The sequence below is a fragment of the Epargyreus clarus genome, unplaced genomic scaffold (genome assembly GCF_041222505.1).
Source record: "Epargyreus clarus isolate Ecla_fem2 unplaced genomic scaffold, WU_Ecla_fem_2.2 ptg000016l, whole genome shotgun sequence".
Lineage (NCBI taxonomy): Eukaryota > Metazoa > Arthropoda > Insecta > Lepidoptera > Hesperiidae > Epargyreus > Epargyreus clarus.
In genome coordinates, this window is record NW_027332224.1 from 7,117,548 (window position 1) to 7,133,272 (window position 15,725).

The window sequence follows — 15,725 nt, forward strand, 5'->3', positions numbered from 1 at the left end:
TCCCATAGAAAAAATGGGAGAGTTATTTTAATTTAAAATAAATTATATCGTCACCGGAAAGTCTTTTGTTATAATAGGAGTAGCAGACGAGCATGAAGTCCTTCTGATGGTTGGTGGCTACTGCCGCCCACGGACATCTATAATTAACCTCAGATAGGATGAGATATTACGTTTATTATGAGACTAAGCTGGAAAGCCTCGGAAAAGTATGTCTCCCTTACCATACCCTTCAAACCAGATCACAGCAGCGTTTGATGCTGCTGTTATGAGGCAGAAATAGGTGGGGTGGTGCAGCCGCCAGAGTTGAAACACAAAGGGTTCTACCACCTTCAATGTTAAGCCTGCACCTTCAAGGGCTAAAAGTCTAACATGCAGTGGTCTCTTTGCATGTTATACTTTTGACTTTCCTTACATTTCAATGAGGTGTGGTTAGATTACTCTTCATAACATGAATTACTGAATATAGTGGACCTCCGGTAATCCGACAAACATTATGCAGGGCAGTTTCGGACTATCGAATTTGTCGGATTATAGAGCACTGCCTTAGACCCCCTATTTATTATAAAATTAAGCATAAATGCACATACATATGTACCAAGATTGTCAAATACATGTGTAATACATATTCAGTCATGTTGGATTACAGGGGGCGCCGGATTATCGGGGGTCCACTGTATATCAAAATTTAAAAAATTCGAAATCCTTTTTTTTTGGCGCGACATATTCGTTGGGACCTTGGGACAGATGTTGGGATCCTTAATATCATAGAAATAAAGTTTCTGTAAATAAAAAAACAGTCTCAGATAGTAAAAATATATTGTACCTATCTTTTTATTTACAAATTTACATTATATACATTCGAATTAGATTAAAATAGATAATTATTAATAATACTACAAAATTAACATTTAATTATAATTATTTACCTACGTACTACATAAAATATAATGACAAATATTCAAACTTATTTTTGATGGTTCGTGTCCAGCAGTGGGACAGTAATTAGTTGATATAAAGTACTAAATACAAATTTAAATAAAAATAACTTAATTTGTTAATTAACTTATACATTATCATGTTCTTAAAACAAAAATAAATATTTTAGATAAAACAAAGTTGTGATTGAGTCAAAAAAGTTATTTTAATACTGATAGATAATAATTTTATACAAATCTTACATAAAGGAAGAATGACCATGCAGTTCACCTGATGGTAAGTGGCTACTGCTGCCCATGGACATTCATAATCAACCCCAGATAAGATTAACATCCTACCTGAGGTCGGCCACAGATGAGTCGCTACCCCTGAGGACTAAGCTGGAATGCTTCGGAAAAGTAAGTCTCCCTTACCACACCCTTCAAACCAAAACACAGCAGCGCTACACTGCTAATCAGAAATAGGTGTGACGGTGGTGCCGTCGGAGTCGAGTCATAAAGGATTCCGCTACCTTGAAAATAAGCTAATATTATCACTAAATTACAATTATAATCAGACTTTTCTATTATTATATCTAACTATATACAATTTACATATAATATAAGTTTATTAACATAATTCAAACATAATATGAGTAGTTAAAATATGTAAAACATCTGAATTAGATTTATATACTTCAGTAGAAAATAGAGCTACAATGGTCGAAAACTTCCTATTTGCATCGACAGACCTCAGCTATGAAAAAAGCTTTTTATGTAATAAAATAATGAATATATTATGTACAATTTAATAACTTTTAATTGCTTTAATTTGAGTTTATTAAATACAATCATAAATTTAAAATAAATGTTTGGATGTATATAATTTATCTATTTAAGATGTCTACAAAGTAGGTAAGTAACCTTTACTAAAATTTAAGGTGCATATATATCTCCAGCATTTTTTTTAAATACAGGATTAGCAGACGAGCATGCAGTCCACCTGATGGTAAGTGGCTGCTGCCTATGGACATCTGTAATCAACTTCAGAAAGGATTAGATTCCTAGCTGAGGTCGGCCACAGATGAGAACTAAGCTGGAGAGCACCGGAAAAATATGTATCCCTTACCATACCCTTCAAACCAGAACACAGCAGCGCTTCTGCTCTTACTGCTGTATAAAAAATGGTCTTTCATGCAATCAAATTATGAAGAAAAGTTATTGAAAAAGTCATGAAAAAATATTGTGTACAATTTGTCTTACATCACAACAGTTCTTATTGCTTTTGAGTTTCCTACATTTACTATTGCACACTAGGATTCCCTGTGGGTGCCATGGACACACATACATTAACACCCAGACCCATAAACAGATCTAAATTTATCATGTTTACATCAATTACCGAGTATGGATTGAACCCAGGACCCTCTGCACCTCAGACCGGTATGGTGACCCCTCACCACACAAATCGTCTGGCACGACACGCGTCTGAAACGCTCTATGTCTGTTGCCCCTCAGACTAGTGACAGATCGTCTGACACTCTATGCCTGTTAACAAACCCTTAAGCGTCAGTTTCTGATGTCCCATTACATTTAATATCTAGAACAACATTATCAAATTTCTGTCTCGACGTATCAATACCATGTCTTCTTTTCATGTGCTTTTTAAAGTTTGAACCGTTCGTAAAGTCACGCTGGCAGTATTTACATTTATAAGGCTTTGCTCCAGTATGCTGTCGTAAATGTAGGTTCAAACGAGTCTTAAACCTAAAGGTTTTGTCGCAATACTCACAACTGAAGGGCATTAGGTCCGTATGGACGATCGAGTGGGATTTCAAATGACGTTTGACCCGAAAACTCTTACCACACTGCTCGCACACAAATGGCTTCGTGCCCGAGTGCCTGCTCAGATGTGATTGGAGGTTCCCACGAGCACGGAACGCTAACGGACAGTACTCACACTTGTAGGGCTTCGTTTCTTCGTGAGTCATCAAGTGTGTACCTAATGTGCCTTTCGTGAAAAACATCTTCCCACATATATGGCATGAGAAATCTCTGCTTCGTTCCGTGTGAACTAATTTATGCTGTTGTAAGTTACTCTTAGATTTGAATTCCTTGTCGCAAAACTCACATTTCAATACAATATCCTTACTTTCTCGTTTCGGTCGTTTAAGTTCTGTACTGTAGGTAGTTTTATGGTCTTTTAACTGATCTGGTGTTTCAAATGACGTGCCACAGTTGCGACACTTCGTTAAGTAAACACAGCTGTGTTCGTCGTTGCGATGTCGTTTCAAATGTGATGACCGGTTGAACACACTATTGCAGAACTCACACACATAACGGAGTTCCTTTATGTGTGTTCTGGTGTGTGTAACGAAGGGTTTGTAAGTTAAGAATTTTTTGCTACATTCAAGACATTTGAAAATGCAGCAGCGGTTGTGGATTTGGAGGGAGTGGAGTTGAAGCGCGGTTACGTTCTTACATTGAGCATCACAACGACCACATCGGCATATAACACTATCCCATGTCGTTATGTTGTCAGAGTAACTCTTTTTATGTTTTTTGTGCTTCACTCTTGTACGCACTGTCTCTCCTAAGGGTACATCACTGTCAGAGGAGTTGAAACCAACGTAATCCAAGTCTAACTCTAGGTAATCATCACGTTTCTCCAACTTCACTTCATAATGCACCTTCAATAAGTCGCTAACTTCATTTTCAACTGACTCCTCTTTGACTTCAGTCTTTAACTCCCAGTTCGGTTTCCCAGCGCTGGGATTGACGATCTTCGTTTCGTTTGTTTTCGATAATATCTCCGATAATTTTTTTTGTGCGTCGCGTACATTGTGCAGGAAAGACCACGTACGCTCCAAAGAATCGAAGCAAGAGAAGCATATTGTGTTCGGAAGTGAATTAGAAGTAATATCAATATTTATGAATAACAACTTTGTGGCGATCTTTGAAGTAATAGCTACATCTTCGTCGGGCGATATTAGTTGTATTTTCGGCGTTTTGTCCGCACATAGGCGGCAATACGTGTCCTCTTCCGCCGACATTGTTATTTTAATTCCAAATAATGTGAGTTTACATCCAATTTGGATGTTTTAGACGAATTTTGTTTCGATAAACAAAAGATGCAGCTATCAAATAGGTTTGACGTATGTTTATGACGTGTGGACGCGATGGTGTTGCCATTATCAACACTGCGTAATTTCTTTTTAACTGTTGTAATTTATGTGTTGTTTTTGTATTATAAAGTTTTACGTACTTTGTTATATATTTGATTTGTATATAAAGAAAATAAACGGCAATGTTTAAAAACACGGTTACAATCAATGTTGCCTTAATTGGTTCTCAAACTGTAAAAAAATCTACCTTTCAGAGTAAAGTTGTAATTGTAGTTTTAATTTTAATTGGTAAGTTATTAACAGTCAAAATAAATGTAAATGTAATAAATCAGATTATTAAGTTTTTTTTTTCAATTCTTTTGGAAGGGAGAAGTAGCATTTACCATCTTCTAAATATAGAAAATAGACAATGGTCATTTTTATTGATCATCAGAAGCCAAAATAAGCCCATAGAACTACATTGCAACAACTCGTGTAAATGAGCCTCACCGATCTTTTCTGATCTAAATCTAGATGTAGATCACAGCAGATTAAAAAAAATGTATTCTTTCATCGCGGATGACGGCTTCTAAAAGGTGTTTAATATATAATGGTAATAATTATCCAGACAACCGCTTACCAGTGTACAATAAATTTATGGCCGGAACTAAGAATTACAAATGAAAATGTAATAAACCTCAGTATACATTTTTTTATTCAAGTAGCTATCAAACCTGTAATTCACCTTATGGTAAGTAATCACTGCCGTGAAGAAGAATGGGGAAGTGGATCACACATAGGTTGACCACTTCTGAGGTCTAAGATGGTTGCCTCATATTATGTACATCACTCCTACCCACATCGTTCTACCAAAATTCAAGAACGGCTTTCCATTAATATAGTTGTGGCGGTCGTACCTCTGACCCCACGGTATACCTCGGCCCTTGGCAGGACCATGGGTACGCTAATAGCACTGGGCCGCGGGTGGCGAGGTGATACCTCCTAAGCAAAACCAGAGACTTTCCATCCTCACATAATAATAATGATGACTTAGTTTAGTAAATCATTAAAAAATTAAACAATTGAAATTACTATTTAACATTAAATTGATTTGTTGGGTGGGAAGTTTCAATCTCGGTAAGGATTTAAAATATAACTGGATTTTATATAAATATCCAAGTATAATATAATATAGTATTTAACAAAACAAAACCTTGTTTTCTTTTAACACCCGGAACTTAGTTAAGGGCTAGTCGATAAACCTGACATGACAGCACAGACAGACGCCCTAGACGTGTATAATGTTGGAAATTACCTAGGGGCCTACTACCATCTCTTAAAACAATATTATTTTAATCATATAATAGTTAAAGTATTGATTTTATAATATTACAATAAGCAGTTTTGTAGATGTCGGTCGAAATCATTCATTTTTTTTGTAGGATTTTTTAAAGCAAAATATGACAATTTCAGTTGGTTTTATACAATGGATAAGCGAAAAATGAACAAGGGTTTAAGTTTGTTCAACTGCGTATGACGGAACACAATCCAGACAGTAGAAAGATATATACTAGTGTTGATGTCTCGTTTCCTCTTGGATAAGGAATAGACAAATTACTAATTCTTTTACATCACTCAGCAGGCATAAAACAATATTGTTTTAAGGAGGTCGTGGTACGAAACTAAATAATATTGATGCAATATTGAAATAAAACTTTCCTGAACTATGATGGTTTTAAAAGATGGTGGTAGGACCCTGATGCAGCGATAGAGGATTTGAAATAAGCTTCACGTTCACACATAAGTTTGATCGCGTTTTGAATAAATTTCCCACTATCTGCTTCGCCGACCAGATGTTTTTCTGAAGCGGACGTGAGATGGTTAGTAATTTGAATTTTGAGATTTGTTGTCGCAAATTTGCTTATTTTTAGGTTTGGTGCTAAGTTTTGGTGCTAGAATCGTAGCTTGAAGTTATATTGATGTTGAGAAATAGACAGCAGGGCTGCTGTTTGGTTTCAAGGTTATAAGTGGCTACTGCTGCTCATGGACCTCTTTAATCAACTCAGATAAGATTAGTTTCCTACCTGAGAACGGCCACAGATGCACCGCTATCCCTAAAGACTAAGCTGGAATTCCTCGGAAAAGTCTGTCTCCCTTACCACACCCATCAAACCAGAACACAGCAGCGCTTAACACTGCTGTTATGAGGCAGAAATAGGTGTGGCGGTGGTGATGCTGGAGATGACTCACACAGCGTTTTATCGCCAAATAAAGTGGAATACCTCTGCTCCTCGTCTCTTATCATATTATGTGTAAAACTGGCATAAACATATTATTTACCTCGCCGTTAACTTCATCCTGTTAAAATATTAAAATATAGGACTTATAACGCCATCTGTAATGAAATGTCGAAAATTCACCGTTAACTTCATCATGTGGGCCAGCGTGCAACTTTTGTTTTGTTTAGAACAATTCACACTCATTATATTTTCATAACCAGCCAAAGAAACTATAATTTCAAATATATCATATAATCAAAGATTGGAGGCTCCAACTACAAGCTTAAAGGGAGGTTCTAGGGACTTACTTTTATTTAAAAATATATTATAAAGTAAATGAAGAATTCATCATCATACCCGTTACTATCCCACTGCTGGGCACGGGTCTTTCAGAATGAGAAGGATTAGGCCATAGTCCACCGCGCTGGCCAAGTAGGAATTAGTACACTCCACTTTGAAAACCTTTTTTTAAGATTATGCAGGTTTCCCTGACGAAGTTTTCATTCACCGTTTACGCAACTGATAATTAATTTATAATACGCACATAACTTTGAAAAGTCAGAGATGCGTACCCCTCGTTTCCCTCGATTAAGAGGCCGAGATTCTTAACCACAAGTCTATTACTGCTCTCTTCATGAAGAATTATTATGATTATATTATATAATGAAATGATACATACAGAGGTCAAGGTGAACGATCTATTCAAGGACGCGGATGAAGATTTTACCGTCAAGATAGAACTTGAAATGGCGCCAAAAGTAATTTAAAATACAAATCTATTTAGATAAAATATAGGTATAGACATATATAAGTGTCTCAATTATCATAAGTGTTGTACAATCACCGTTCTACTTTGAATAACACTTATTTAGTACCTACTTTCTTTCTTTAAGATTGACTTTTATTCTGTTAACTTTTGAAAATAAGTTGAGGGTAAATATAGTTATTTATTTTTTAAATGCTTGCTGTTTATATAGCGTGAAGTTTTTACTATATTCTGTGAAATAAAACTTTCACATAATAACATAGATGAGCTAAAACGGACCGTCTCATAAGTTCCTATGTTCTGAAAGTATATCGACCTTACAAAATCCATTTTAAAATTAAAGAATGAAAATACCTGAAAAATAAATTAAAATTATGTGTATTTATTTTAATATCTGATGCCAAAAAAATGGCACTTATATTTATGTATGACATAGCAACACTTATATTTTTTTCTTAAAATACTTGCATAACATGCATAATAATGCCATTTATTCAGCCAGTAATTACAACTTTTTTATGTTGAATGAATAATTCAGGAAAAGTATTTTTGTGGTGAAAATATTATCTAAAACTAGCAATAAATAGATTTTCAATGAAAACATGAGGTTATTGGCTGAGTTACGTAAACTGCCTAGGTCGATGGCATTACTTCAAGAAGTCATTTATATTCTAGATGTGTTCATAGATAACTATTCGAAAGGAATCCAAATTGTTTTTATACTACGTTGTAGATTTACAATACATCCTTATTTTATTACTCATCTACCTTTTTAGGCTAAGAATTTAGTTTGTTTTATCTGTGGTTCGATTATGGCGGCAACGTAGTGACATCTATTGACAATTAATACAATTATGAATAATTGCGCAATAAATTACAATAGTGTACATTTAAAATTTAGTCGGTATAACATTTTTAGGGATCCGTAACTAAGGGTAAAAACGGAACCCTAACACTTAGTCTTGGCCGTCCGTCTGTCTGTAGGTTACAGGGCTCTTTTACCTGTAGTTCCGGGACTAGAATAGGGCTACGGTAACTCCTACTTGTCGTGACGGCGGCCGCTATAACAAAAAATACTAAATATAAAAAAGTTTTAGAATAAATAAGGGTCCCCAATTCCCCATACATGAAACTACTATTCTTGGGCGATTTTCGCTTTATTTATTAAACCATAATAGGTAAAAAATTGAAAATTTCACAATGCATGTACTTCTATGGCTGCTATAATATCAAATACTAAAAACAAAAAATAAATGAAAATCTGACGGTACGGAACTATCAGTGCGAGTTAGACTTGCACTTGGTCAATTTGTTTTATATATAATATAGAAGTAGTAGATGAGCATGCAGTCCATCTGATGAGTGACTACTGCCACCCATTGACATATGTAATCAACCCCAGATAGGATTAGATATTCCAACCTGACGTCGACCACATATACGCTAACCCTGATGACCAAGCTGGCACGCCTCGGACAAGTATGTCTCCCGTACCACACCCTTCAAACCAGAACACAACAGCGCTTAACACTGCTGCTATGAGGCAGAAATAGGTATGGCGGTGATGCCACTGTAGTCAAACCACAAAGGGTTCTACCACCTTTATGATTTTTGTGGTGATTGCAATGCCTTACATATCCCACTGCTGGGAATAAAACTATCTCTCAATTCCCACTGTAGAGGCTCTGTAGCCTTCCTATATTGTATTACTCCACCTAAAAAGTATTAAAACAAGTTCAAACTTAGTCTAAGTTCAAAGACAGGAGACGCCATTTTACTTTTAGATTTCGTAGAAGATTTGAACAAGTATTTTATCATGTCTGTCTGTCGCTGAGTACTGTTGTGTTTTATCAACTATTTTTATCATTTCCTTTCAAGTTTTATCGTCCCAGATATTTTATTTACTTAGATCTAGTAACAAAGGGACTAGATCTCAATTCAATTTTTAAAAATTATATGCGTATTAGATATAAATAAACTTGCTTAAAAAGTAAGGCACAATATTGCGAGGAAACTTACATTTATGAGTGTTGTGAAAATAAAAAAATGTTCTTAAAGGCGTATGAAATTTACTAACTCGCATGTGATTAGATGTGGACTATGGCTTGTACCATTGTGAGTAGATCTATGCCCAGCAGTGGGACAGTACCCTGAAAAACCCTAACACCATGTAACACTATGTGTTAACTTCCAAATACCTAGTTCATATTTCTTATTTTATAAAAGCGAAATAAAAAACGAGCTTTTTATAATATAGGAGTAGCAGGCGAGCGTGCATGTCCCTGTAGTTCCGGGACTAGAATAGGGCTACGGTAACTCCAGCCTGTCGTAAGAGGCGACTAAAAGGGGGCTTCCGGGGTTGCGGACGGCAAGAGTGGGAGCTCTAGTCGTCCAGTAAGCGATCCCGGGAAGGACGGCGGTATGTGTGGTCGCATAGCGTCGTGTACACCAAATGGTGCGGGAGGAGCGAAAACTGCTCCCCCAGGGCAGAGCCCGATCGGGGCATCGCGCTTGGAGGACTCCGGTTGCGTTCCGTCGGAGATCCCGGAGTTCTCCAACAAGCGTTGAGGACGGCCACCGGGGGGGTTTTAGTGCGGTAAGAATCCCACATAACCCGGCGTCGCTCCCACGTCGTCGGGTACCTTTTGAAGGTTTCCCCCCGTTAAGAAAAAAAAAGGCGAGTGTGCAGTCCACCTGATGGTAAGTGGGTATAGTCTGCGCCAAACTGCTAGTCCGCTCCGAACTTGTTGCGAGCAGGTGTAATCATACAATTTGCTATGGCGACGCGATTCATTTCTATATTCAGAGCGGACTAGCAGTTTTACGCGGACTATACTGCCGCCCATAGACATCTGTAATAACTACAAATAAGATGACATTCATCTCAGGAGAGGTTGACCACAGATGTATTGCTGCCCGTAAGGACTAAGTAAAGGAACGGCTCGGAAAAGTCTGTCTCCCTTACCACACCCTTCAAACCAGAACACAGCAGCTTAACACTGCTGTTATAACAGAAATAGGTGTGGCGGTGATGCCGCCGGAGTCGAACCACAGGCGGTTCTACTTTTAATAAAAATACACTAGTCATACTAAATTTGATGCATTCTACTTGTGTAGTTGTGGAGTTGTTTACACTAAAATTTCCTGTGTCGTGGGTGCCATGGACACACAAACACCCAGACCCAGAAATGGTATCTAAATTAATCAGTCATCTGTCCGGCCAGGGATCGAACCCAGGTCCCTTTGCGCGTTAGGCCGGTATGGTGGTCAGTTATCATTTCTGTTGGTATTTGAGTCACGCGTAGCCACGTATAGCGTTAGTACGATGCATAGATCATTATTATAATGTTGTTTAGCTGATATTAGATAATGTGCTGTGTGGTCCATTGTAAAACTATCCATCGGTCATCATTAAAACATAGATTAGTAAAGAATACTCACTCCTAACAAGAAAATGTAATCAGTTTTGACAAAGAAATTGTCACTGTCATCTATTTTTGTGCTTGAAAAATATTTCAAAAATGTAGTTTTTAGATCATTTACGTATGAAACGATATTTCTCCGCACTTTTTTTCGATTTCGTGTTTTTGCGCCACTTTACTGCACATCTCGGCATTGTTCCGCATTAATTACATCATGACGGTCGGAGAAGTAATAGGAAAACAGTCACCCATTTTACGTGTGTGTCAGCCATTTAATGGCTTCCTTCAATTATAAGGCGGTGAGATATCTATACTTTATAAATTAATTATCACTGGCTAAACGGTGAAGGAAAACATCGTGAGGAAATCTGCATACCTAAAAGATTTATAAAAAAAATATCTCAAAAGTATGTGAAGTCTACCAATACGCATGTCCAGCGCGGTGGACTATGGCCTAATCCATCTCACTCTGAGAGCAGACCCGTGCCCAGCAGTGTCACAGAGACGACAGATCAGTAACTGAAACAGATGACTCATCCCCAAAAAGTATGTCACACGCCAAATTCAGATCACATAACTTTTGACCATTTTTATTTCTGTGAAACCAAAATACCTTAATCCTAACAGTACTAAGGTCGCTAACTGTTAAACTGACCCGAAATTTTCGCGATACACGTGATTAGAATGAAATATGTTGCGAATTTGACAAAAATGTAATGGGTTCTGTAGTGTACGACAATAGCTGTGTTAGGATTTTTTTTATAATATCTCCTATATTAGCAGACGAGCATGCTGTCCACCTGATTGTAAGTAGTTATTGCCACTCATGGACATTTGTTATCAAACCCGGATAGGATTAGATATACCTACCTGAGGTCGGCCACAGATGCGCCACTGCTCCTGAGGATTAAGCTGGAACGCCTCGGAAGAGTATGTCTCCCTTACCACACCTTTCAAACCAGAACACGGCAGCGCTTAACGTTGCTGTTATGAGGCAGAAATAGGAGTGGCGTTGGTGCCGCCGGAGTCGAACCACAAAGGGTTCTAGAACCGTTAAGTTTTATTTCAATATGGCTACGGTGCCCTAAAATATAAAATAGCAAAAAATCTCAAATGTTTGAGGTACAGTCGGTAAGACTATTATGATGTTTTATCTAGCACAAAAATGGCAAAGAGAGGAATTAGTTCTAAAAATGTTTTACCTACTTATGCTAGGGTTTTTAAAGTGGAATTGTGTTATTTTTTTTTTCGGACGTAGCCCGGGGTTTTTGAATGGGGAACTCCCTGCTAACGTATTTTGATCTATGACAATTTTTTTTTCAGGAAGTAATATTGCTATTTTTTAAAGAAAGTAGTAATAGATTAGTGGTGCTAATTTTGACCTCTCATACTAAGAGTTTGGGGTTGAAATCTCAGACCATAGATTAGTAAAGATACTTCGCCGCTTTGAAATTGAATGATGCCACAAACGGCTTATTAGTAAGTTTTTTTTTAATTCTTGACAAATAAAAACATTTTTACAGAAAATTTACGAATAAATAACTAATACTGCGTAATTTACGTAATAAATAAATAATTATTTCAAATATTTTAGGGACATTTTAGAACGGAGACGTGGCAAAACTTTTTTACGCAACTATTTTAATTCTCAAAACTGGGTACATTTTCTTGTTAGGAGTGAGTAATCTTTACTAATCTATGTCTCAGACATTTACTTATAATTCTTTAAAGTTAAGCGCGTATTAGTCATTAATTAAAGATTGGCTATCATACTAGTTTGGTCCCGCGGAGGGTTCCGGGTTCGATCCCCAAACATATATACCTAAATAATAAATTTAGATATCTGTTCTGGGTCTGGGTGTTTACGTATTCTCTGTGTGTGGTCATGGCACCCACAACAAAAGTTTCTTATAAAAAAAATCGCTAAAATTAAATAACACAAGCGACTCCATTCCATTTTGTTCCAGAGGTCATTACCTCCGTGCGAATAAAAATGATTACAGCAAGTGACAAGTAAAACGTGATTTTGTTTCTAATTACCAGATAATTTGTGAATTCTATCGATTGCCTAAACAGTCGTGATTGTATTCCAAGTATTTGTGTTGTGGGCGACAGGGGATTACTTATTTCTTCCTAATAAAAGCAGTGTTAAGCGCTGCTGTGTTCCGGTTTGAAGGGTGTGGTAAGGGAGACAGGTTTTTCCGAGGCGTTCCAGCTTAGTCCTCAGAGGCGGTGCATCTGTGGCCGACTTCAGGTGGGAATATCTAATCCTATCTGGGGTTGATTATAGATGTACATGGGCGGCAGAAGCCACTTACCATCAGGTGGACTGTATGCTTGTCTGCTACTCCTATATTATAAAAAAAGGTGAGGAATGCTGGAGCACTATGAAGACAGTTTTATGGTATCATCATCAACCCATTACTGTCCCATGGCTGCGCACGGGTCTCTTCTCATAATGAGATGGATTAGGCCATAGTCCACTGCGCTGGACAAGTGCGTATTGGTATTCACATACCTTTGAGATTTTATTTTATAAATCTCTCAGGTATGCAGGTGATATAGGAATTAGTAAATAAATTTTATTTTAAAATTGAAGAATTGAAGATTAGCGTGTTTTATTTATACCTCAAAAGCTTATTTTATGTCATTATCTGGAGGCACGGCAGTGCCTCCGCCAAGTCGAGCCAAAGCCAAAAAAAGCGGCACGGCCGTAGCATACTTTTCTCGAAGCAATTCGGCCCATTTTCGACCCCCTGTAACTTCGTTGCATATGAAGCTAGAAGCTTGAATTTTCAGGAGCCAAGCAAGCATTGTGTAGACACGGTATATTTCAAATTTCATTAAATTTGAACCAGTAGTTTAAGAATTACAAGTAGTCAAAGTTCGTAATTTTGTCACTCACTCACTGACTGACTGACCGATCATCAAAACTTTAAGGCACTTCTAGCAGACATAGAAGGTTGAAATTGAGAATACAATTAGTGTTTAGTATATAACTCATGGGAAAACTAAAATATTTTGCAATTTCTGTCCAGTTATCTAGATACACCAACTACATTAAATAACTTTGTATCCTATATAAGTTATATAGGATGACAAAGTTACATTTGCCGTTAATGAATCTGTGTTTCTGTCCGCGAAATGTAAGAGTAGTAGGGGAGCCGATGATGTTAAATGGGTAGAAACTCGAGCGCCGATAGGTCCTATACGATTGTGTAGATTACACGTTAGAGTGAAGAAAAGGTTGTGTGATATTTTTCGATTCACCGTGGGAATAGTGTCTAGATGATTCGAAAGATGTTAAAAGCAGAGTCAGACATACTCAAGGCGCGGCAGGTTAGTGATAGAGTATATATCTCTGATGCCGGAAATATGTTTATCTGCTGGTTTGGGATAGTCATACGAGAGGTAAAAATGGAAAAAAAAGTAACCAGCGCATTAGATTTTCAAAGGGGATATGAAGCTACCTCAGATGAGTCGCCCATTCGAAAAACTGACGATTCGATTCGAAAGACTGTCAGTGACTCTTCGAAGATTATTATACAGGATAAGATTATTATACAGGAAATTCCAACTGATGTTTTACTTATCATAACCCTTCATCTGACGATTTAGTGGAGGGGTTTTCTATACTGACGATTTGAAAAAAAAATAGAATGAGAATGTATGAAGAATAATGTATTTTCCATAAAATTTGCCTTTTCCTTTAGTTTGTTATACACCATTACTTTCCAGGGATCCAAGCTAATAAATGGCGCTATCAGATAGTGCATATTTTCTAGCATTATTTCCTTTATATTAAAAAAATTACCGCACTCGAGTATGTCCAGGTATAGATTTTTTTGCAACCTTATTACTCCCTAACGCCGCCCTCAAATCATCAGATTATAAATTTATTGTTTTCAGAATGTAATTAAGTTACTATAGATAATACATTTTTTTATTAATAGTCTGATGGACTTCCCTGGTTGAACCCCCCAAATGGATAGTTTAAGATACTCTATAGGATGTAAGGTATCTCCCATATCTTAATCTGCCGCGTTCGAGTCACTCTCGAAATCCCGTCTTGGGCTCCCCTACTATTATAGGCGACGTCAATTGTTTTTATTCTCGAGACAAAAGACGTTTTCAATTCCAACTTCAATTTAAATTCAATTCAAATAATGGGTGAAGTGCGAATCGAACTCGTACACTGAGGGTTCCGTACCACAAAAACATTTGTTTATTTTATTTTTATTTTTACTAATTGATATTATAGCAGCCATATAATGCATTGTGAACATTTCAACTGTAACATCTATTACGGTTCAATAGATAAAATGAAAAACGCCAAAAAATAGCAGGTCCTTATATATTTGTCCCTGTAGTTCCTGGACTAAAAAAGGGCTTCGATATCCCGTGCCTGTCGTAAAAAGCGACTAAAAGGGGGCTTCCGGAGTTGGGAGTGGCAAGAGGGAGCTCGAACCGTCCAATAAGTGTCCGCGGGAAGGACGGCGGTATGTGTAGTCGCATACCGTCGTGAACAAAGTGTTTGAAGGTGATAGAACCCTTTGTGGTTCGACTCCGGTGGCACCAACGCCACACCTATTTCTACCTAATAACAGCAGTGTTAGGAGTTGCTGTGTTCCGGTTGAAGGGTGTGGTAAGGGAGACAGACTTTTCTGAGGCGTTTCAGCTTAGTCCTCAGGGGTAGCGGCGCATCCGTGGCCGACCTCAGGTAGGAATATTTTATCTTATCTGGGGTTGATTACAGATGTCCATGGGCGGCAGTAGCCACTTACCATCAGGTGGACTGCATGCTCGTCTGCTACTCTTACATTATAAAAAAAAAAAAAAACACCGGATAGTTTAGGAGGAGCGAAAACTGTTCTCCCAACGCAGAGCTCGATCGAGGCATCGCGCTTAGAGGACTTCGGTTGCGTTCAGTCGGAGATCCCGGAGTTCTCCGACAAACGTTGAGGACGGCCACCGAAGGATTTTAGTGCGGCTAAAGTCCCACATAACCCGGCGTCACTCCCACGTCGTTGAGTACCTTTTGAAGGTTTCCTCCTCTTCATAAAGAAAAAGAAGGTCTTTGTATGGCAACTCTCCTTTATTTGAAAGTTTTTCTTTTTACTTTTATTACTTGTTGTTAAAGCGGCCACCATTATAAATATGCCGTAAAAAAATTTAAGTTTCTATCTATTAAGGATCCAGAAATAGAGCTCTATGTCAGACAGACAAACGGACAGCTTAGA

The 15,725-nt window shown here is 37.5% G+C and overlaps 1 protein-coding gene across 1 annotated transcript; it reads right to left on the reverse strand.

Moving 5' to 3' along the window:
• Positions 1 to 2,005: 2,005 nt before the first annotated feature.
• LOC140748787 (uncharacterized) lies at positions 2,006 to 4,076 on the reverse strand. Its single transcript, XM_073081679.1, has one exon. The coding sequence runs from the start codon at positions 3,965 to 3,967 to the stop codon at positions 2,477 to 2,479; it is 1,491 nt and encodes a 496-aa protein (XP_072937780.1). The 5' UTR covers positions 3,968 to 4,076; the 3' UTR covers positions 2,006 to 2,476.
• Positions 4,077 to 15,725: the final 11,649 nt, after the last annotated feature.

Bases quoted from the DNA above. Each gene is read 5' to 3' on its own strand.
- LOC140748787 (XM_073081679.1), bottom strand. From the start codon at position 3,967: ATGTCGGCGGAAGAGGACACGTATTGCCGCCTATGTGCGGACAAAACG.